The sequence below is a fragment of the Hemitrygon akajei genome, chromosome 6 (assembly GCF_048418815.1).
Source record: "Hemitrygon akajei chromosome 6, sHemAka1.3, whole genome shotgun sequence".
In the NCBI taxonomy this organism is placed as follows: domain Eukaryota; kingdom Metazoa; phylum Chordata; class Chondrichthyes; order Myliobatiformes; family Dasyatidae; genus Hemitrygon; species Hemitrygon akajei.
Window position 1 is genome coordinate 175,322,822 of NC_133129.1, and position 23,881 is coordinate 175,346,702.

At 41.8% G+C, this 23,881-nt stretch overlaps 1 protein-coding gene across 3 annotated transcripts in view; it reads right to left on the reverse strand.

Moving 5' to 3' along the window:
* The window catches only part of shank2b (SH3 and multiple ankyrin repeat domains 2b), a 1,185,964-nt gene that overhangs the window by 363,805 nt on the left and 798,278 nt on the right, over positions 1-23,881 (reverse strand). For all 3 annotated transcript variants that reach the window (XM_073049802.1, XM_073049805.1, XM_073049804.1), the window contains 2 exons: positions 12,396-12,478; positions 11,969-12,093 (listed from right to left, as the gene is read on the reverse strand). In XM_073049802.1, coding sequence (XP_072905903.1) covers positions 11,969-12,093; positions 12,396-12,478 — 208 coding nt within the window. The remainder of the gene's footprint in view (positions 1-11,968; positions 12,094-12,395; positions 12,479-23,881) is intronic.

A 23,881-nucleotide genomic window follows, 5' to 3' on the forward strand; every position in this document is an offset into this window, starting at 1 on the left:
GAAGTAACAAAAGGCGGAAAGCACGCATGACCAGGCTCAAGGACAGATTCCATCCCATTGTTATCAGAGGACATCTTGTACATTGAAACGGACTCTTGGCTTCAATCTACCTCATTATGTTCTTGCACTTTGTTGTTTAACTGTACTGCACTTTTTGGCAGCCTGTATACTCTGCAATGTTACTGTTTTACCTTGTCCTAGTTCAATGCACTATGTAAGGATCTGATCAGCATGCAAGACAATCTCTTCAATGCATCTTCACACATGTGACAACAATAAATCAAAATTAAAGAGTGGCCACTCAGACTGATTTTTAGTTTGCTCCATGCATTCTTAAATAGTCCAACCTTTTAGGGAAGTACAGTCACAAATTTTTTTAAGAAGTTGGACCGGTTCCTGAAGAGGAAAGATTCAGAAGGATATCAACGTTCAAAATACATTTATTATCAAAGTCTGTATTAATCATCCAACCTTGAGATTCATCTCCTTACAGGCAGCCATAATACAGGAAACCAAATCAAACTCAATTTTAACAAAGTGGGGAGGGGGACAGAAACACACAAATCATGCAAACAATAAATGCAAGCAAAAACGTTCATAATGAAATACAGCCCACAGGTCTGGAGATGGAGCAGCTGGAGTAGGCCCATAGCCTCAGTCTCAGTTTACCATACAGCGGGACAAATAATGGGGGCACTTGGCTGGCCAAGACCAGTTGGGTTGAGGGGCTCATTTCCACTCTAACTGCTATAATCACTAACTGTTGAATAATCTCAGAGGCCACCTAGTCCACCCTTGGAACTTCTCACAGGCTCTGCATCCACAGATCTCTCTGACAGAAACATCCACAACACCAAGTGACCGAGAGAACATTGGTCTTGAGGGAGAAGATTACCATCTTATTTAATGATCACACAGGCATTAAGGGAACAGTCAGGAACAATTATTACCCCTCATCTACCAGACTCTTGAACCAGTGGCGATAACTTCACTTGCCTCATCACTGAACTGTTCCCAAAACTTAAAAGAGTCACTTTCAAGGACTCTTCATCTGATGTTATCAATATTTATTTATTATTATTATTCCCTTTTTGTATTTGCACAGTTTGTATTCTTTTGAACAGTGGTTGAATGCCCAAGTTGGTGCGGTCTTTCATCGATTCTATTACTGTTATTAGATTTATTAAATATGCCCACAAGAAAATTAATCTCAAGGTTGTATATGGAGACCTACATGTATTTTGATAATAAATTTACTTTGAACTTCGTTGGGTATTGAGTGTCTTGACTGTTGGTGGTTGAATGAAACAGACCATGTGAACAGTATTGCAGATTTGTAACTTGTAGAAAGGCTTTAAGGTGTCAGGAAGTGAATCACCTGTCACAGAGTACCCATCCTTTTATAGCACAGTAGCGTAGCAGCTAGAGCAATGCTATTACAGTGCCAGCAACTCTGGTTCAATTCCCGCCCCCGCCACTGCCTGTAGGGAATTTGTATGGTCCCCCTGTGGCAACGTGGGTTTTCTCTAGATGTGTCTGCTTCTTCCCACATTCCAAAGACAGACGAGTTAGGGTGAGTAAGCTGTGGGCACGCTACGTTGGTGGCAGAAGCATGGCGACACTTGCAGGATGGCTCCAGTATATCCTTGCAATGAGTCGGGCATTGATGCAAACGATACGTTTTGCCGTGTGTTCTGATGTACATATGACAAATAAACATAATCAACTCTTGTAGATACAGTATTTATGTAGTTTGTCCAGTTGAGTTTCAGGTCAGTGGTAATCCCCAGGATGTTGAAAAAGAGGGACTTAGTAATTAGAATGCCACTTAATGCCAAGAGTGGGTGGTTAGGCTCTCTCATTTGGAAATGGAGACTTAAACAATGAAAGGCAACTCAATATCAAAGAGTCTCAGCAACTACTCAATTTTGGTTATTCATTCACAGAACGAAAAGATGGCATCTGTTATTAAGAAACCCCATCACCCCGGATATGCCCTTTTTTCATTTCTACCCTCAAGAAAGAGGTACAGGAGCCTGAAGACAGACACTCAACATTTTAAGGAACAGCTTGTTCCCCACCACCATCTGATTTCTGACTGGACAATGACCCTTGTACACTAACACATCTTTTTTTTCTCTTTTTGCTCTCTTTTTTACACTATTTCAATTTTTTATTTCAGGGCACTTCAGGAAAGGGAAATCAGATGTCCGCGAGTCAGTCCTCATCAGAGGATCAGAGGTGGAGAGGGTTAGCAACTTTAAAATTCCTGGGTGTTACTAATTCAGAGGACCTGCAATTGTAACATCCTGCACCCAGCATGCAAGTTTAATTGCAAAGAAAGCACAGCATCATCTCTGCTTCTTTAGGAGTCTGTGGAGATTTGGCATGACATCTAAAACTTTTATAAGTTGCTATAGATGTATAGTGCAGAGTATATTGACTGTTACATCAAGGCCTGGTAAAGAATCAGTAATGTCTTTGAATGGAAAACCCTACAAATGGTAGTGGCCCAGTACATCACAAGTAAAACCCTCCTGACCATTGAGTACATCTACATGAAACACTGTCATAGGAAGGCAGTTTCCCTCATCAGAAATCCCCACCACCCAGGTAATGGTCTCCTCTTGCTGCTGCCATCAGGTAGAGCCTCAAGACTCACACCACCAGAACAGTTACTAAACCTTAACCATAAGGCTCTCGAATAAAGGGGGATAACTACACACATTTACCCCATCACTGAAATGTCCCTACAATCTCTTTATCTCATGTTCTCATTATTGGCATCTGTTAGTCTCAACAGACCATGGATCTGCGCCTTGGAAAGTTCCCAGGGTGCAGGCCTGGGCAGGGTTGTATGGGAGACCGGCCGTTGCCCAAGCTGCAAGTCTCCCCTCTCCACGCCATCGATGTTGTCCAAGGGAAGGGCAAGGGCCAATACACCGGTGTCGTCGCAGAGCAATGTGTGGTTAAGCGCCTTGCTCAAGGACACAACACACTGCCTTAGCTGAGGCTCGAACTAACAACCTTCAGATCACTAGACCAACGCCTTATCCACTTGGCCACACGCCAATATTCTCATTATTTATTGCCATTTATTTATATTTGCATTTGCAGAGTTTGTTGTCTTCTGCTCTCTGGTTGATCTTTCATTGATCCTGTTATAGTTACTATTCTATAGATTTGCTGAGTATGCCCACAGGAATGTGAATCTCAGGGTTGTATGTGGTGACATATACTGGATGTACTTTGGTAACCAAATTTACTTTGAACTTTATTATAATTCATAGTTTTTAAAAAAATTACGTGTTGCACTGCTGCTGCAAAATAACATGTTTCATGACATATGCGAGTGATATCAAAGCTGATTCTGATTCTGTCACTGGTAAGGTCAGACCTATTGCCATCTCTAATATGGTCTTGGTGCAGGAGAAAGTAAGAGTTAATCAGACTGGTGTGCTTGGAAGGGTATTTAGGTCACTCATGTCTCTGTAAGTCCTTAGTGCACCAAGTAAACTTTTTGTTTATTTAATTATTAGATAATTTATTTAATTATCTTAATTTAAGTTGTTCAGCAGCATAGTCAGATTCAACCTCTGGGTCAACATTCAATTCAGTCCACAATGCTACAGTACCCTGATCTGGGTTACCCAAGGACTGACCTGTACCAGCCACGGTTTTGCCATCGCTTTCCAGCTCAGTGCTACTCCCGAAAGAATAGGACTGTGAAGTCGAACAGGCTCTTCAGCCCAAAATGGTCCATGTCAACCAAGATTCCTATCTGAACTTGCCCCTTTTATCCAGTATCCCTCTGCACTAGGAGTTCCCAACCTTTTTTATGCCATGGAGCCTAATAATTAACTGAGGGCCCATGGACCAAGATTGGAACCCCTGGTCCAAACCATTCCAATCTATGTACCTGGCCCAGTGCTTTTTAAATCTTACCTGCCTCAACCACATCCTCTGGCAGCTCACCTTATATTTGGATCACCCTTTGGGTGAATAAGATTCCACAACCCTGGGGAAAAAGACTGAGTGTATGCACCATATCTGTACGCCGCAGGTTATTTTGATACACAGAGGGACTTCTCAAAGGATCATCACCTTGTCATTGTGGAGAGGCTTGTGAGTTCCTGAAATCCTGAGAATGATCTGTCTGGAGTTTAGTTATCTGGTGCTTAGCCCCTGGTAAGTTCACCCAAGGTGCTAAAGTCAAGGAGGAGGCTCCAGTGAAAGGGCAACCCAACCAAGACTTCAGCAATTGAGCTAGTGGAAGATGTTGACACATCACAACAGCAGTCTCCAGTTGTCTTGCGTTCCATGCCACTGGACCTTGACGTCAATCTGTCAAGGACCATGTGGTGGCTGCCTATGTATCAGCCTTCCCACATTAAATAAAGTTACACTCAGGCATTTTCCTTTAAGGGAACCTACCGGTTATGTAGATCACAGATCAGCCTCTACAGTCACCTGAGGGCCCACCAATAGAAAACCCCTTGGTAGAACATCATACTCAACTTGAGTGATCAGACACAAAAGGGAGAGAGAGGGGGGGGAGAGAGGGGGGGGAGAGAGGGGGGGGAGAGAGGGGGGGGAGAGAGGGGGGGGAGAGAGGGGGGGGGAGAGAGGGGGGGGAGAGAGGGGGGGGAGAGAGGGGGGGGAGAGAGAGGGGGAGAGAGAGAGAGAGAGCGCTGATTTTTTTTGGGAGGTGCATGTGGAGAGTTAGGCTTATGCAAGAGGAGCAGATATTTATTTATTGAAGGCTCCAGTGGAAATAAAATTGGAGGTCGTTGGAATTGCTGCATCAGGAAGAGTGCAAAGGTTCCCTGAATGATTGTTTGTTAAGCTGGTCAGCAACAAGAGAGCAGAAACAGAGACTTTGTCAGCATCCGGAACGTGGCACCTAAGATGGAGGTGGAGCATTTAAGAAGCAAGCAGGAAAGCACTTAAATCCTCAAAGCACAGGAAGCTACAGATCAAATGTGTGTAAATGGGATGAACAAAAGTACAATGGTTGGCATGAAGATGGTGGGCCAAATGGCATGTTTCTTGCTGTCTGACTCTGAGGAATGGGAGGAGCAGAGTGAAGCATTGATGGAGATGAGGTAAGTGGAGACGTAAATGGTTTACTTGCAAATGATGTAAATGTGACAAATATCCATTCCATCACAGGTAAAGCCCTCCCCACCATTCAGCGCATCCACATGCAGTGTTGTCACAGGAAAGCAGCATCCATCATCAGGGACCCCCACCAAGCAGGACATGCTCTCTTCTTGCTGCTGCCATCAGGAAGTAAGTACAGGGGCCTCAGGACTCGCATCACCGGGTTCAGGAACAGTTTCTACCCCTCAACTATCAGGCTTTTGGAGCAAAAAGGATAACTTCACTTTCGCTCACATTGAACTGTTCTATCAACCCAAGGACTCACTTTCAAGGATTCTTCATCTCATGTTCTCAATATTTATTGCTTATTCATTTATTTATTATTTTCTTTTTGTACTTGCAGTTTGTTGTCTTATGCACACGGGATGTATGCTCAAGTTGGTGCAATTCTTTATTTATTCTATTATGGATTTACTGAGTACGCCCTCCAGAAAATGAATCTCATGGTTGTAAACAGTGACATATACATACTTTGATAGCAAATTTACTTTGAACTTTATATTTATAACAGTCTGCATGTTTAAATAGTCTCACACGTACTTCAGGAGAGCAGGCTACCTTTCAGCTACAGGACCTGAAGGTTCAATCAGGCAGACCTGGGTATTAATGGGCTGTCCAAGGCCACATCCTCCCCTGAATCTGAAGCAGACATCTTATATCTTAGGTGAGAAACCATGGTTATATATCATGCACAATAAATCTCAAGTCTGCTTTGTGGCAGAGCTATTACTGTCAATGACGAAATGCATTGTTACAATTTCTGAACTCTGACCTCAGTTAGGTCAAGGACAGAAATTTTCACTTTTCCCTCTTTAAGTACTGTAAAACTGAACTTTGAGTTAGTAAGACCATTGCCTGGTATTTTAGAGCATCTTGCAGTCTAATGTTTTTAATGACAAAGGCTAATCATCTTCTGGAAACTATTTTAACACCACCTGAACACCAATGAGCTGTTGTGCTATTCTATAATGCTATGTACATCAATGCCCAGGTGGAGTACATCTACATATGAAGTGTCAGCCATCATTGAGGACCCCTGCCGTCGGGGCCATGCACTCTTCTCAATGCTGCCATCAGGAAGGAGGGTCAGGAGCCTTTGTTCTTACACCACCAGGTCCAGGAACAGTTATTATCCTGTAAATATCAGGCTTCAGAACCAGCATGGATAACGGCACTCACCTCAGCACTGAACTGATGCCACAATGTATGGACTTACTTTCAAGCACTCTACAATTATCATTTTAAATTCATTTTATTTGTACAGTTTGTCTCCTTTTGCACATTTTTTGTTTGTAAGTCTTTGTGTGTTGTTTTTCATTGATTCTATTCTATTGCTTTGTTTTACTGTGAATGCCTATAAGAATTTCAAGGTAATATACAAGCACTTTGATAACAAATGTACTTTGAACAAGGTTCACAAAAATAATCCCAGAAATAATAGGGATACAATAACTTATGAGGAGTGTTTTATGGTTCTGAGCTTATACTCACTAGTGTTTAGAAGGATGGGGGTGGGCAGGGGAAAATCTCATTAGGCCTATCAAATATTGAAAAGCCTATAGATAAAATAGATGTGGAAAGGATGTTTCCTATAATGGGGAAGTACAAGACATAGAAACATAGAAAGTAGGTGCAGGAGTAGGCCATTCGGCCCTTTGAGCCTGCACCGCCATTCAGTATGATCATGGCTGAACATCCAACTCAGAAGCCTGTACCTGCTTTCTCTCCATACCGCCTGATCCCTTTAGCCACAAGGGCCATATTCTCTTAAATATAGCCAATGAACCGGCCTCAACTGTTTCCTGTGGCAGAGAATTCCACAGATTCACCACTCTCTGTGTGAAGAAGTTTTTCCTCATCTCGGTCCTAAAAGGCTTCCCCTTTATCCTTAAACTGTAACCCCTCGTTCTGGACTTCCCCAACATTGGAAACAATCTTCCTGCATCAAGCCTGTCCAACCCCTTTAGAATTTTATATGTTTCAATAAGATCCCCCCCTCAATCTTCTAAATTCCAGTGAGTATAAGCCTAGTCGATCCAGTCTTTCTTCATATGAAAGTCCTGCCATCCCAGGAATCAATCTGGTGAACCTTCTTTGTACTCCTTCTATGGCAAGAATGTCTTTCCTCAGATTAGGGGACCAAAACTGCACACTATACTCTAGGTGCAGTCTCACCAAGGCCTTGTACAACTGACCAAAGGGCACAGCCTCAGAATAAAATGACAAACCTCTAGAACAGAAATGAGGAGGAATTTCTTTACCCACAGGGTGGTGAATCTGTGGAATTCATTGCTGCAGGCAGCTATGGAGGCAAAGTAAGAGGGTATACTTAAGGTGGAGGTTGATAGGTTCTTCACTAATAAAGATATCAAAGGTTATGGGTAACAGGCAGGAGAATGGGGTTGAGGCGGATAATAAATCAGCCATGATGAGAGTGGAGTAGACTCGATGGGCTGAATGGTCAAATTCTGCTCCTATGTCTTAAAGCAATGCCTTGCCTCTAGTATGTATGTGGCCTAGTGTATTTTTATAAATCTGAATCAACACTTTAGCTAGCTTGATCACTGGAATAATTTTATTCCAGTTTTACATAGGACAACTTTGCTCCTCATGACACCACTCCCCAGCTATTCAAATTAACACCTTATGATCACAAATGCATTTTGTTTTCTCAAATTAAGGAAATACACTTAATTTAAAAATATATATATTTTAATGCCATGACAAGCCAGCAAGAGTTGAAATGGTTCACAGAACGACGCCGTTTTGCTGGAGGCAGCTTTTAATGTTGGTCGTCACCATGTCAACAAATAATTCAACAGTGCAGAAATCCGAAAATAATCTGCAGTGTGGAGATGGAGGAGAAGAGCAGTGGGAGAGAAGAGGAAGGAAAACTGTACCAAGGCCATTCCGCACACAAAACACACCGTTTTGAATAAAAAGAAAGAGAAAAACTATGTAAGTTTTCACTGTGTGGCAAACTCCCCAAAGCACATCATTAAACCCATTTGTTATGTCAGAATTTGCTGTAACGTAGAACAGCACAGTACAGGCCCTTCAGCCTACGATGCTTTACCGATCTTTAAACCTACTGCAAGATCAATCTAATCCTTCCCTCCCACACAGCATTTCATTCCGATACCCTTTATTGGGGAATCAATTATTATTATGAGTCTTTTCCACATCAACCAAACATATAAAATGAGCTGGTAGCAGATGCAGGCTGCTCACCCCTTCAGCCTGCTGCCCCACTGAACAAGGTCATAGTCATGGAGACAGACAGCACTGAAGCAAACTTCTTAGTCCGCGGAGTTGCACTGACAATTGTAACCTCAGATCTGCATTCCCATTTACCCCCTGAAAACATTTCACCTCTTTTTTCTTATTAAGGACCAATTTATCTTCATCTTAACAATATTCAAAGACTCTATAACAGGGGATCCCAACCTGGGTTCCACAGACCCCTCGGTTAATGCTACAGGGCCATGGCATAAAAAAAGGTTGGGAACCCCTGCTCCAAATCCACTACCCTTTTTAAAACAGATGGGCCAAAGGGCCTGTTTCTGTGCAGTTCTTTTTTCTATGAGAGCTGAAGACCCTGAAATCTCAGCAGTTGCCAAAGTCCCATTTCACCAAGGATTAATTAACATCAAATCTCTAAACCAGACATGCGGGGCTGAACAGGGAGTTAAGAAGCAAGGTGGTCTTACGAACAAAACATTACAGTACAGGTCCTTCAGCCCCAACATTGTGCTGATCTTTTAACCTCCTCTAAGATTAGTTTAAACCTTCCCTCCTATATTTTTTAATCATCAATGCGCCTATCTAAAAGTTTCCTAAATGCCATGATGTATCTTCCTCCACCACCACATCTGACAGGGTGTTCCACACACTCACCATTCTGTGTGCCGAACTTACCTCTGACATACCCCCTGTGGTATTTATTGCTGTATTTATTCACAAGATGTGAACATCGCAAGGTTAATTGTCCGGTAACTGAGAAGCTTACTGGACTGTTTCAGAATGTCCCAACCACTGCTGTAGATCTGAGGTCACAGGCTGAGTAAGGAGAAAACTTACTCCCCTGAAGGGCATCAGTGAACCATACAATCTTTTTCTATAATAATTCAGTGACTGATACTAGCTTTTTATTCCAGATTCATTTAACTAATCAAATGTTTAAATTTCTCAGCCGCCATGCTGGGATTTGAACTTATGTCTCCGGATCAATAGTCAAGGCTTCTGGATTACTAATAACCACACTGTGACTCCGTCAACCCTGCAGGCACAGCTTTCGGACATCTTATTAATTTCATTGCAACATAAATCAATTATATAATTAATCAAATGCATGCTACTTTATAAGTGGAAAAAAGTTTACAAGGATAATTGATTTCCTAACAAAAGGCACATGACCAAGTAATGGCTGAACAAACTCTGCAGTTTTAAAAGTAAAACCAACCTAAACCAAAGACACAAGCACCATGCATGAACCATCAGATGCCTTTAGTGAAGCTCTGGGTAGTACTATGAGGCAGAGTGAAGTTCTCTACAATCAGCAAAGCAAAACACAAACCATGGGATAACTTTATATGAAATGCATGTCTCTTGACAAGAGAGTCAAACTTTTTCAGGTGCAAAGTTTTCATGACATATAGAAATGGCAGATATTTGTTTTCTGATGCCCCATCAGACATCCTATATTCTGGAACCACAGGTTTTGCTTCAGGCAGCTTTGGTGGATGGGATTTTTACTTTACCTTTACGTGGATATTTAAGACCATAAGATATAGGAGCAGAATAAGGCCATTTGGCCCATTGTGTCTGTTCCACCATTTAATCATGGCTGATCTAATTTTCCACTCAGCTCCAATCTCCTGCCTTCTCCCATTATCCCTTCATGCCCTAACCAATCAAGAATCTGTCACCGTCTGCTTTAAATATACACAATGACTTGGCACCCACAGGTGCTTGTGCCAAATAATTCCACAGATTCACCACTTTCTGGTCAAAGAATGTCCCCATCTCCATTCTAAAAGGACTCTTCTCTATTCTAAGGCTGTGTCCCCTGGTCTTAGACTCTCCCAACACAGGAAACATCCTCTCCACATCCACTCTATAAACTCTATCAAGGCCTTTCACCATTCAACAGGTTTCAATGAGGTCACCCCTCATTCTTCTGAATTCCAGTGAATATCGGCCCAGAACCATCAAAGGCCCTTCATATGACAAGCCATTCAATCCTGGAGGCATTTCTGTGAACCCCCTTTGAACCCTCTCCAGTTTCAGCACATCTTTTCTAATACTTACTGCAAGTGGAGCCTCACCAGTGCTTTATAAAGTTTCAACATCACATCCAACATTACATATTTAAGGTGTAAGTTCTTCAATGACATTCTCAAGCAATCACTTTCTTCTAACTGCCCCCTCCTCAGGAGCTGACAATACGAGTTCCCCTCACATTTCAGTTTTTGCCAGCTTGAACACAGCTCCAGCAACTCTCAAGACACAACAGCACCATCTAAGGAAGAGCAGGATGACTGAGTGAGACTCCATCCATTGCATTAGAAGTTCATTCTCTTTGTCACGGGTGATCAAAGGTACAGTGAGTAACATCTACAAATCATCAAGGCATCAACATCTCAAACCTACAACCACCAGCAGCCAAGGACCAGGATAATGAGCTGATAAGAATACCAACACCTCAGCATTCTCCTCCAAGTCAGACAGTATCTTCGTGGAAATAGATCACCATCCATTCCATACCTATGGGTCTAAATCTTGGAACCCCTGTTCATTCACCACATAGATTGGAGTGACTTATGCTGGTCATTAATGGACATTAGTGAAGAGCAATAAATGCCAGCAATGCCCATATCCCATGGACATGACTGGTGCAAAAAAAATCTGTAGGACATTGCAACCTTAAGAACTACTTATTAACCTATTAATCTTTTTAATGAAATTCTCAGTTCAAATTAAAAATTTATGTCACCTTTGAGGCAAATACAAATTACTTTTATATATTATTTTGCATGTATGTCAACAGAGTTGCAAGCGCTTGGTGTGGAGACTTCAATTTCCAAAAGAAAAAGTGAGCCAAAATATGGCAGCTCCAATCTCAGAGACTAGAAAAGATTTTTTTTAACAAATAAAAATGCAAAAGATACTAATTATTACCCATTAAATATTGAAATTGACTTAGTCACTAATGTCCTTTGGAATGTGAAACCTGTCACATACACGTCTGGCCCACACACAACTCCAGTCTATGAGGCACTTGTGAATCAAAATGGATAAGCAAGAGACTTAGTTGTAATTCAGACTTTCAAGTAGTTGGCTTATCATCTCAGCACAATCAATGTATTCTGGCCAATATTACCCATTGCCAAATGGCAAAGGCCACAATTTGAGTGACTCTTGAGTAAAGTCATTTCAGAGTATTATTCATCACCATTCTTCACACCACATTTCTAAGGTATTAAGGAAAAACCATATTCTTAACCTAAATAAACCATAACTTTTTGCATACCAATTGACAACACCAACACAGGTCCAATCCACATAACATATGATTAGCATGTTTAACAAGACCCAGCTTCAAATTTTTAGATCAGGGCAATATTAGAAAGTCACCAGCTACTAGGAAACAAAATTTTTACTACTAATCCCATAAGTGTTCCTCAAGGAGTTGAACGTTAGACAAGTACCAACTGGACAACTCCTGCTGATGAAAAACAACTTGAATTTCCAAAGGAACCAACAATACATGACTTGGAATGAGTTGAGTTCATCGTTGGCCTACCTCAATTAAGAAGTCTCCCGTCCTCAGTCCCGCCTGCCAAGCCACGCCACCTTCATCCACTGATTCCAAGTATTGGAGTGCAGGAAAGGCTGGAGTTGGAGTAAATTCCTCAATTGGTGTATCAGCTAGAGTAGAGGCAAAAACCATTATCGTATCCACAAGGGTTATATTCAACATCTCACTTTTGAAAAATATATAAAATCCCATGGCCAAGTTTAGATTTTTTTTGCCATTAAAGCTTCCTTTAAAAACATTATTTAATTCGTGCTGCATTAGTGTGAGAGGGAGCCTGGAAAATGTGCCTCATGACACGCGACAAGGCTCCAAACCTGAACAGCAGCTCCGCGTGTGCTCAATAACGCTGCCCACCCCCATTCCTCACAAATAAGGTCGAATCGGCATTTAAAGAAGGGATTTGATGCCTCACCTTTCGCCCCACGGAGCACAAATCCAAAGCCCTCATTGTCTTTCTTCTGCAGGATAACTGTCTTCTCTTCAATGATGCAGTCGCTGTAAAGAGAATCCAGAAGATAGCGCCCATTACTAGAACCCATCACCGCCGCTACTTTCACCAGCCGGCTCATCATTGCCATTTCTCCGGACAGTGATCAGCCGGGATGGGTTGGAGGAGTGAAGAGGGGGGTTTAGGGGGGAAAGGCAGGTTTAATCACCAATTGCTTCGGCGTGTCAATAAAAAATAAAGGAGCCCTGAAACAATAGCAAGGGAGAGGAGCGTTGTGAATGATGGGCTGAATGAATGAGTGATCACATGTCATCCGCGACTCGCTGGAGCAATGGGAAATGCGTGCAATCCGGATTCCGCTGTCCTCCCACTGAGCAAGTACCAGGTACATCTTCTGGGGAAGCCGCGGGGAAAGAAACCCGAAGGAAACCGAAGCAGCATTTCTCTCCTGCCGCGACGGGTGACCAGCTCTGTGGATTTTTTTTGTGTGTCTGTATTTTTTTATTCCAGCGAGTGCTGCGTGCTGCGAGCAGCCCACACCTCTAATAATGTGGTAGCTTTCTTGCCGTCATCAAGCAGGTTTTATTTTTCAGAAGTATGATCATTACATAATTGAATTAACACCAGGAAATGTGCATTAAGGGGGAGCGGTGTACAAATCACAACACATTCTGAAGGCAATCACAAATCATTCAAAGTCATAAAACAGTCGTTAGTGCAAAAAAAAAACCCAGATTAGGCTTATTCGGAGTTTGTGTCAGACGTTCAGCCTTTCAATAAATACTTTCAACCAAATCAATGACATTAAACCTTCAAAATGCTTAGATTATAAGGATTAGACTATTATTTCGTTCTCCTTTACACTACGTACTGGAAATGACATTAAATAATCTTTAATCTTTAAAACACTCGCCACTCTTAACGGGAACTGGCTGAACAGGGTTTGGAATTAAGAATTAAGAAACCTTTAAATATATATTTTGACTGGCACAAGCAATAGGGACTGAATACTCTGTGCAATAATTTCCAAGACTGCATGATCTCGTGATAGATGCCCATTTCCTTTTGAATATTGGCTACTTAATTGTAAAATGCTTTGCATGGAGACAGGGAAGTTAAATGTTGTTTACTGAATTAGAGACGTAGTTGTTTTGTTTTACAGCAGAGTGGATATTCTGGTTATTATAGAGTTAATCAGATTCTAAGGGCCAGAGTGGGAAAAAGCGCCGGGTATGAAGAGATTCAGTTTATTTCCTGGCCTCTCATACCTGGTGGTAATATATAGGAATCAATACAGCATAGAGCCACATGAAAATCAAATACTTCATGTTGTATTTGAACATTGCAGTCTAGCCTAATTTATGAAAAAGACAGATATCCTTAAAGAATGTTCTTACTTCATCCCCACTTTCCCCTTCACCTGGTTTCATCTAGCACCTCAAAGTGCTGGAGGAACTCAGCTGGCCAGGCTGCATCTATAGAAAAAAGTACAGACGACATTTTGGGTTGAAACCCTTCAGCAAGACGGGTTTGCTGAAGGGTTTCAGCCCGAAACGTCGACTGTACTGTTTTCCATAGATGCTGCCTGGCCAGCTGAGTTCCTCCAATACTTTGTGTGTGTTGTTGGATTTCCAGCATCTGCATCTTTTCTTTTGTTCGCCTAACACCTGCCAGTTCATACTCCTTCCCCTCCCACTTGCTTATTCTGGTTTCTGCTACCTTCCTTTCCTGTCCTGGTGAAGGGTCTCAGTCTAAAACATTGACTGTTTCCATAGATGCTGAGTTCCTCCAGCATTTTGTGTTTGATGTCCTTAAGGGTGAGTGAAGGTGAATCTGAATCAAGTTTATAACCAGTGACATACTGTCTATTGTGAAATATGTTGTTTTGAGCAGTAGGGCAGTGCAATACATAAATGATGGTGTAGTGGTCTGGTCTCTAAAAGTCAGACTAAGGAAGGTTTTCACAAATGTCCCCGAAGTTTAGAAGAATACAGATTGAGTTTGCAGTAGAAGTGGTAGAGGCAGGTTCGATCTTGGATAGGTATATGGACAGGAAAGGAATGGAGCGTTATGGGCTGAGTGCAGGTAGGTGGGACTAGGTGAGAGTAAGCGTTTGGCACTGACTAGAAGGGCCAAGATGGCCTGTTTCCGTGCCGTAATTGTTATATGGTTATATGATGTATTCAGGACTACATAACATTAAGATGACTTGACCCAGGATATAAAGAAAGGTGATTGGAGTCACTGGGACCTGACAGAGTCTAAAATTTCAGGCCAATTCTTTCAAGAATCAAATTGTGAAGTGAATCTATGCACAAAAGTTAACAGAACTGTGATATTCTCTTCCATTTAAATTAAAATCTGAACGTGATAAATTTTGTATAAGAAAAGGCAATCATGGGAAATCTAGAGTTAAATCATAGATCTCACATAATGGACATTCCTGATTCTTCAAGATTCAAGATCATTTATTGTCATTCTTCAGTACATGAGTGTGAAGAAGAACAAAATTATTGTTATTCTGGATCAATGCAGCATAACAAAATGCAATAATCATAAAGAACACAATAAAAATCAAAACTCACCATAAATATAAATATAATAGCAATTCTGTAAACCACAATGTAGAAGTAACTATTAGATACATACAAAGTGATGCTAAGTGATGTATACATAGTGGTGGTGGGGTGGGTAGATGGGTGGAGGTGTTGTTCAGTCGGATGGTTCAAGGAAACAACTGTGTTTGAGTCTAGTGGTCCTGGCATGGGTGCTGTGCAGCCTCTTCCTGATGGGAAAGAGACAAACAGCCCATGTGCAGGGGGGCTGGGATACTTTACGATGTTGTTGGCCTTTATCTTATACTTTTCTGTATATATGTCCTCATTGGCGAGTAGGCTGGTGCCAGTGGTGCATTGGGCAGTTTTAACTACCCATTGTAGGCCCATTTTACTCCTGATTCTATGCCTGTACCTTTCTAGAAGGGATTCATTCTGTATTAATGTACATAGGAACACTACTATCTTCTCCTCCAGGTTACACACATCCAGAAGCATATTACCATTCACTATTTTTGCTGAGGTGTTGAGCTCACCCCAGAACTCTGGGAGGAGAGTAACGATTCAAGCAATTCAAGAAGGAGACTCACAACCACCGTTACAAGGGCAATTAAGGATGGACAATAGGTATTGTACTTGCATGCAATGTTCACATTCAGTGAATGACTAAATAATGAGGTATGAAACCACAGAAGTAAAGTAAACACTTTATTGAACAAGCACTCCATATAATGGATACCAGACTGAGGGGATTTCTCTAAACCAAAATAAGGTCCATCAGCTTATTCCTCCGCAGCATTTTACCTCCTACCAAAATGATTGTGCTTTTGTATTTCGGGACACAATTGTATCCTCAGATTCTGCAAATGAAATTTTCCAGTGGACACCAAGGATGGTGTAACTCAAGATAAATCCCCAGGGCCAGATGGTCTGCATCCCAGAGTGCTTAAGGAAGTAGCCCAAGAAATAGTGGATTAGTTCCTGAGGATTGGAGGGTGGCTAATGTAACCCCACTTTTTAAAAAAGGAGGGAGAGAAAAACCAGGGAATTATAGACCGGTTAGTCTGACATCAGTGGTGGGGAAAATGCTAGAGTCGGTTATCAAAGATGTGATAACAGCACATTTGGAAAGAGGTGAAATCATCGGAAAAAGTCAGCATGGACTTGCGAAAGGAAAATCATGTCTGACGAATCTTATAGAATTTTTTGAAGATGTAACTAGTACAGTGGATAGGGGACAGCCAGTAGATGTGGTATATTTAGATTTTCAAAAGGCTTTTGACAAGGTTCCACACAGGAGATTAGTGTGCAAACTTAAAGCACATGGTATTGGGGGTATGGTATTGATGTGGATAGAGAATTGGTTGGCAGACAGGAAGCAAAGAGTGGGAGTAAACGGGACCTTTTCAGAATGGCAGGCAGTGACTAGTGGGGTACCGCAAGGCTCAGTGCTGGGACCCCAGTTGTTTACAATATATATTAATGATTTAGACGAGGGAATTAAATGCAGCATCTCCAAGTTTGCGGATGACACGAAGCTGGGTGGCGGTGTTAGCTGTGAGGAGGATGCTAAGAGGATGCAGGGTGACTTGGATAGGTTAGGTGAGTGGGCAAATTCATGGCAGATGCAATTTAATGTGGATAAATGTGAGGTTATCCACTTTGGTTGCAAGAACAGGAAAACAGATTATTATCTGAATTGTGGCAGATTAGGAAAAGGGGAGGTGCAACGAGACCTGGGTGTTATTGTACACCAGTCATTGAAGGTGGGCATGCAGGTACAGCAGGCGGTGAAAAAGGCAAATGGTATGTTGGCATTCATAGCAAGAGGATTCGAGTACAGGAGCAGGGAGGTTCTACTGCAATTGTACAAGGCCTTGGTGAGACCACACCTGGAGTATTGTGTGCAGTTTTGGTCCCCTAATCTGAGGAAAGACATTCTTGCCATAGAGGGAGTACAGAGAAGGTTCACCAGATTGATTCCTGGGATGGCAGGACTTTCATATGAAGAAAGACTGGATCGACTGGGCTTATACTTGCTGGAATTTAGAAGATTGACGGGGGATCTTATTGAAACGAATAAAATTCTAAAGGGATTGGATAGGCTAGATGCAGGAAGATTGTTCCCAATGTTGGGGAAGTCCAGAACGAGGGGTCACAGTTTAAGGATAAAGGGGAAGCCTTTTAGGACCGAGATGAGGAGAATCTTCTTCACACAGAGAGTGGTGAATCTGTGGAATTCTCTGCCACAGGAAACAGTTGAGGCCAGTTCACTGGCTATATTTAAGAGGGAGTTAGGTATGGCCCTTGTGGCTAAAGGGAGCAGGGGGTATGGAGAGAAGGCCGGTACAGGGTTCTGAGTTGGATGATCAGCCATGATCATACTGAATGGCAGTGCAGGCTCTAAGGGCCTAAAGGCCTACTCCTGCACCTATTTTCTATGTTTCTATGTTTCTAAGAAGGCATCAGGTTTTTGCATGTCCATGGTTAAAGTATCTGTTAGATAATCACTTGTGGGAGTTACATCAGACCTATATTCCTTGCATCCACTTCAGTATCCTTCCCATCACTAACACAGTCAATTAAATGGAATTTGGGACCTTATATTACAGCAACACACTCAAAATGCTGGAGGAAGTCAGCAGGTCAGGCAGCATCCACAAAGGGAAATAAACAGTTGACATTTAGGGTTGAGACATTTCATCAGAAAGGGCCTTGATTTATTAATGCTGACAAAGGGTCTTGGTCCAAAACATTGACTGTTTATTCTCCTCAATAGATGCTGCCTGACCTGCTGAGTTCCTCCAACATTTTGTGTGTGAGTGTTTCTCAAGATTGCCAAGGTCTGAGGAACCTTTGGTGTCCTGGTATTACGTTTAGGTTTTATCAATGGTTGGCTTGTGGTTGGTAATTACTGTCAATGCATTGGAAATAATTAAGCTCTTTGCCCTAGTAAAAGCCGGTGGTATAGTGGCATCAACACTGGACCTTGAGGTGAATAATCCTGAGTTTGAATCCAGCCAACTCCTTGCACACTTTCCATTTGTGCTGGGATAAGCGTCGAGCTAGCAACTTGACCTCATTTAAAAGAAAATCAAATGCTATGGAGATGGCAAAAATGCCACCCAATGCGCCAAAAGGCACGAGAAGGAACAACAACAGGCCCCAGTAAAAACAAATCAAACCTATCCCTTTAATTCAAGAACAATAAGTTCAATGCAGAAAATCACCATATCTCAGGAGGATATCCCAGTATTGTTCAAATGGCCAGAATCTTGAGCTTACATGGTGTTTACTACAGCTAAAAATGCAATAGTGAAGGTTCGCCCATTTCAGGATTATATTGAAGCAATAGATCACCCAGTTGACTCAAGGTAAAAAGAGCATTACAAGCCTCACTGGCATTCTGACATACATCATCAACTTATGATGCATTTATATCACATTTTACCAATACCTTTGCAAAACTTGTTTACCATCATAGATTCTGACTGAATGTAAGAACTCAATAACAGGAAAAAAAATAGCTCAGGGTTATCCCCCCTTCAATATCACAATTTAGAACATAGATCATAGAATATTACAGCATGGTATAAGCCCATTGGCCCAGAATGTTGTAGTGACACTTCAACTTACTTTAAGATCAAGCTAACCTTTCCTGCCCACACAGCTCTGAATTTTTCTTTCATCCATATGCCTATCTAAAAGTCTCAAATATCCCTAATGTATTTACCTCTACCATCACCCCTGCCAGTGCGTTCCATGCACCCTCTACTCTCTGTGTAAAAAAAAAAGGCAACTCCCTATGCTTTCCCCCAAAAACCTTTAAGTTATGCCCTCTCCTATTAGTCATTTCTGCTCTGGAGGAAAGTCTCCGACTGTCCATTCAATCCATGCCTCAGTTCCATCTTCCTGAACTATCCTGTATCTCTTGTATCCACACAACTGCCCTTCTCTCTTCCCAGTGTTTCCCTAACTGATGATTTCTCTGGGATAGAGAACTCCAAGGTTCCACAGCCAGCTGGGTGAGCATCTCAGTACTGAATGTCTAGCACATTTATCTTGAGCCTGTGACCTTTGCTCTAAGCTCTCCAGCCAGGCAAACATTTTTTACAGTGTCCGACAGCCAAATCCTTATGATTTTCCGGTGCCAAGTTGTATGAGTCCTAATGCCCTTCCCTTGAACAACATCGGTGGTGTGGAGAGGGGAGACTTGTAGCTTGGGCAACTGCCGGTCTTCCATACAACCTTGCCCAGGCCTCAGTCATCATCGAAAATCACTGGACAGCTGAAGAATCCTTATGATTTTATTTCTTTCATTGAGATCCCTGTTCAATTTTCTAACCTTGAAGGGATTAGCTTAATTTACCACATGTACGCTAAGATATCAAAGCAGAATGAATTGTGTCATTTGCGGCAATGGCCAACTGATTGTGTGCTGGGGGCAATCTGCAAGTGTCGAGTATTTGCAAGTGCTTCTAGTGCCTACATAGCATGCCCACAACTTACAAACCCTAACCCACATGTTTCTGGATGTGGGAGGAAACCCATACAGTCATGGGTATAACGTATAAACTCCTTACAGATAGTGGTAGTATTGAATCCTGATCACTGATTACTGACACTCTAGTAGTATTACACCAATTGCTATGCTACCATGCCACCTCTGCAGAACATAGGCCTGGTCGACTCAAACTCTCCTCTTATGTCAGGAAGATTATATTTGTTATATAATCAATTGTGGCAGCCATATCAGAGTCATTGTCCTTGCATCCACATCAGTATCCTTCCTATTACTAACACTGTTGTTCATGTGCGCGAGCACATATCAATTAAAAGAAAGCACACACGTGGGAGATGGCTTTAAATGGTGTAATCACATCGCACCGAGAGAGAAAACAATCTGCTTGCACAGACAACAGTGCATGCGCAGATAACAGATCAATACGTAGCGCTGGGTGGGGGGTGGGAGTCACTGCTATAGCTCCATACATTACACTTTCTCCTCCTTTAGATTAATGCAACATAAAACTGTATATGCACAAATCATTCAATTTCCCTTTCATACACCCATATTCCAAATAAACATGCTTTCACAATAACAGTCCATAACTAACTTCACACTTCTAAAGGTTTAATCTTTTGGATGGCACTCTGTTTCTTTCAGGATGATGCCTTTGGACCTGTGGAGTGGCATTAGGTTTGGTAGGTGTCTTGTCTAAGACAACGTTCTTGGTTTCCGGTGTCACATTGCTGTCAGTAACATCGTCACTGAGAGGTAAGTCCAGTGAATGTAATGTGTCCAACTTGTTGGATGCAGTTGACTCAGGTTTGTTCTTCAGTTGAGCATCCAGTATCCGGTCCACATGACATCTCCATTCTGATCTCCAACAGCCACTATGTACATTAGTGGTCCAGTCCTTGTAGTTATCCTACCAGGTGTCCTCTTCTCTTCTCAGTAATCATGCCCTAGGACTTCCTGTCCTATCTTGAAGCTCATTGCTGCTTCACTTGGTAACAGGTTGACTGTTCATTCTGCACTTCCCTCCGCAGATTTGTTTCAGTTCTATGTGAGATCTCAGATTCTTGTTCATGAACAGCATTGCAGGTGTTTGATTTGTCATTGAATGAACAGAGTTCTGATGCACAAAAAGGAAGTTGTCCACCTTGTGCTGTAGAGAAATGCCCTCCTTTCCATCACTTTAATTGACTTCTTGAAGGTTTGGATAAACCTTTCAGCTAACCCATTCATTGCTGGGTGGTGAGGAACTGACTTGAAATATCTGATGCCATTTTTCTTCATGAAAAGTTGGAGTTCTTCCGGCGTGTATTGTGGTCTGTTGTCACTCACAATTTGTTTTGGTAAGGCATTTCTGGTGAAGATAGTCCTCAGGGTGGAGACAGTCCTTGCTGAGGTGGTTGACTTCATTGGTTTAAACTCTGGCTACTTTGAATGACCATCCACAGCAATCAGAAACATGGAGTCCATGAATGGGCCAGCAAAATCAATATGTACTCTTTTCTATGGTGACAACAGCCACTCCCACAGGTGTAACAGTGCCTTTGGGGGTGCATATTTGACTTCATGGCATCCCAAACAGCTTTTGGCCAAGTCTTCAATCTGTTTATCTATTTCCAGTTACTACACATAGCTCCGGGTGAAAATCTTCAATCTTGACTGTACCCAGGTGTCCTTCATACAGATTTTCTAACACTCTGGTGCACAGTTTAGAGGGAACCACAATACGAGATCCACACATGTTCTTTGACAGACCGAAAGTTGGTGTTGTCTCACTGAGAACTCTGGAAAATTAGGGTTACCATGAGCTGGCCATCCTGGCATGGCGATTTCAGAAACTTTTGACAATGTTAGGCAAATCCTTGCTTCCCTTTGTATATTCAAATTTCTTACCAGTAACTGATCACCAAAGCAGTGTGGAACAGTTCTGCTGGGATGCAGTATGAAAACTGCTTTTCTTCAGTTGCCAATAGCGGAAGACATGATTAGCCATCATCATTGATGTGTTGTTTGGTACCCTTGAACTCTATGTCATGAGAGTGGGCTCCTAGGAAAAATGCCCAACGTTGTAACTGGGTAGCAGTCATCACTGGAATTCCTTTCCTGGGATTGAAAGTGGACACAAGGGGCTGCTAATCTGTCACTAGCGTAAACTTTTGTTGGCAGAGATAGCGGTGGGACTTCTTTACTTCCCATCCTAGACTAAGAGCCTCTTGGTCGATCTGCGCATAGTTGCATTCTGCGCTTGTCAGTGATCTTACTGCTTGATTATCCAAGTTGTTGCGGTCTCCCATTGATTCTTTTATGGATTTATTGAGTACGTCCACAACAAAATGAATCTCCAGGTTGTACATGGTGACATATATGTACTTTTGTAATAAGTTTACTTTGAACTTTAAACAAAATAATTTATGTTTGAACTGCACTCCAACTCACCACCATGTAGATGAAGGACAGGGTTTAGGGAGTTGGGACATGTGTCACCCACCAGAAGACACCATATTCTTGGGACTCTTATGGTTTATGGAACACACATATTCCAAATAATTAACTGTTAAAACATTTCCTAAAAGGCAAACTGTCCTTGTTTTTGTAAGGAGACAAAGACTACATACTGTAAGTACTCTTGGTATGACACTAGTTCCCTCCACCACCACCGCCGCCTCATACTTTAATAAAGGAGCCCACTTAATCTCTTCTCCCCAAGTTCAGTCCTAGAAGGTAATGCCAAATTCGAAATCACACTCCTGTATACAATTTCTCTTTGGAAGTATCTACAGAACATGTTTTTGTTAAAATTTGGCTCTCGCTCTGATCCTAAAAAAACCTTTGTGAAAGAGAACTATACCTGTCAGTATTGGGAGGAAAAGAACTGCTTTCCAGTCTCTCATTCCTCACAGTTACGCAATTAAACATTTACCATTCTCTTGAACTCCCATATGGATTAGCAGTAATACTTATGCTTTTTCCCTGGAGTGCAGGAGAATATGGGGAGATTTGATCGAGGTATACAAAATTATGAGAGGTATGGCTAGGGTTAATGCAAGCAAGCTTTTTCCACTGAGTTTGGGTGGGGTTAGAATAGAAGTCATAGATTAAGGGTGAAAGGTAAAATATTTAAGGGGAACTGAGTTGGAATTTCTTTACTCAGAGGATGTTGAGAATGTGGAACAAGTTGCCAGTAAAAGAGATGGATGTGGGTTTGATCGCAACAGACAAAAGAAGTTTGGACAAGCATATGGATGGAAGAGGTTTTGAGGGCTATGGTCCAGATGTGGGTTGATGGGACTCAGCAGAATAGCAATTTGGCATGGCAGATGGACTGTAGGGCCTGTTTCAGTGCTTTAGTGCTTTAAGACTCTATTCTTCCTGCTTCATTTACCAAAATTGCCTCCCAGTTCTCATTGACTTCTACATATTTAATTCTCCCTTCAGATTCTCTGTTCTGTGAAGCTTTATGTCTAGTTGAAATCTCAGACTTTTCTTCTAAATCTGAGTTTTCAATGGTAAGAGACTTTGGACCTGAGTGTCCCTTGCTGTAGTATTCAAGGTCAGCATCACAGTACCTTAGAAATGTTCCGGCAAGTCTTAGTGTAGTAAGGAAGTGTGAAATTTTTTATACAGGATGTTATATAGAGTGTTGGTACAGATAGTTTTGTGGAGGGGTGCTCAGACTGATTATTACTGATGCAGAAAGAAATAGAGGCAAGGTTAAGCTACTCCAACTATTCGATCGTTCACCATTCAAGGTGATCATGGCTGATATAACCCAGGCCTCATCAGCTCTTTTAAGTATTTATCTCCTTCCTCTTTGAACGCCTCCACTGATCTGGTGTCCTCATCCCTGAAGGGTGAAGATTTTCAGAGCCTCACCATCCTCTGCATAAGAGCTCTAGATGTAAGGATGGAATCCTCTGAGTTTGTTTCCAGTAGTTTACAATGTTCATTCTAGTTTGCACATTGGTTCTGTACTTGCTAAATGAATTATTGATGAAAGAGTCAGCTTTCAAATCCAATATCGCAACCAATCAGGCACAAGTTATAAACAGTCCAAGAATGCAACCCTGGTTGGTACTTGCTGAATCATAACTATTAAGATTATCACCCTGCTTCCATTGAGAATTCAACTGATTCATATTTGTTGCAGTATTCAAAGGATATTGGCTTCAGGACAATTATATTCTTAAACTAAGACGCAGGGCCATTAAAAGACGATTGCTTAAGAACATTTCAAATCAAAGCACATAGATAAAAGGAAGGGGATCTTAGATATTCAGTGCACTTTGTAACTGATGAAATATTTTATTTTGGGGTGGATGTCATCTCATCATAGGGAGGATGTTGAGGCTTTGGAGGGTTTGCAGAAGTGGTTTACC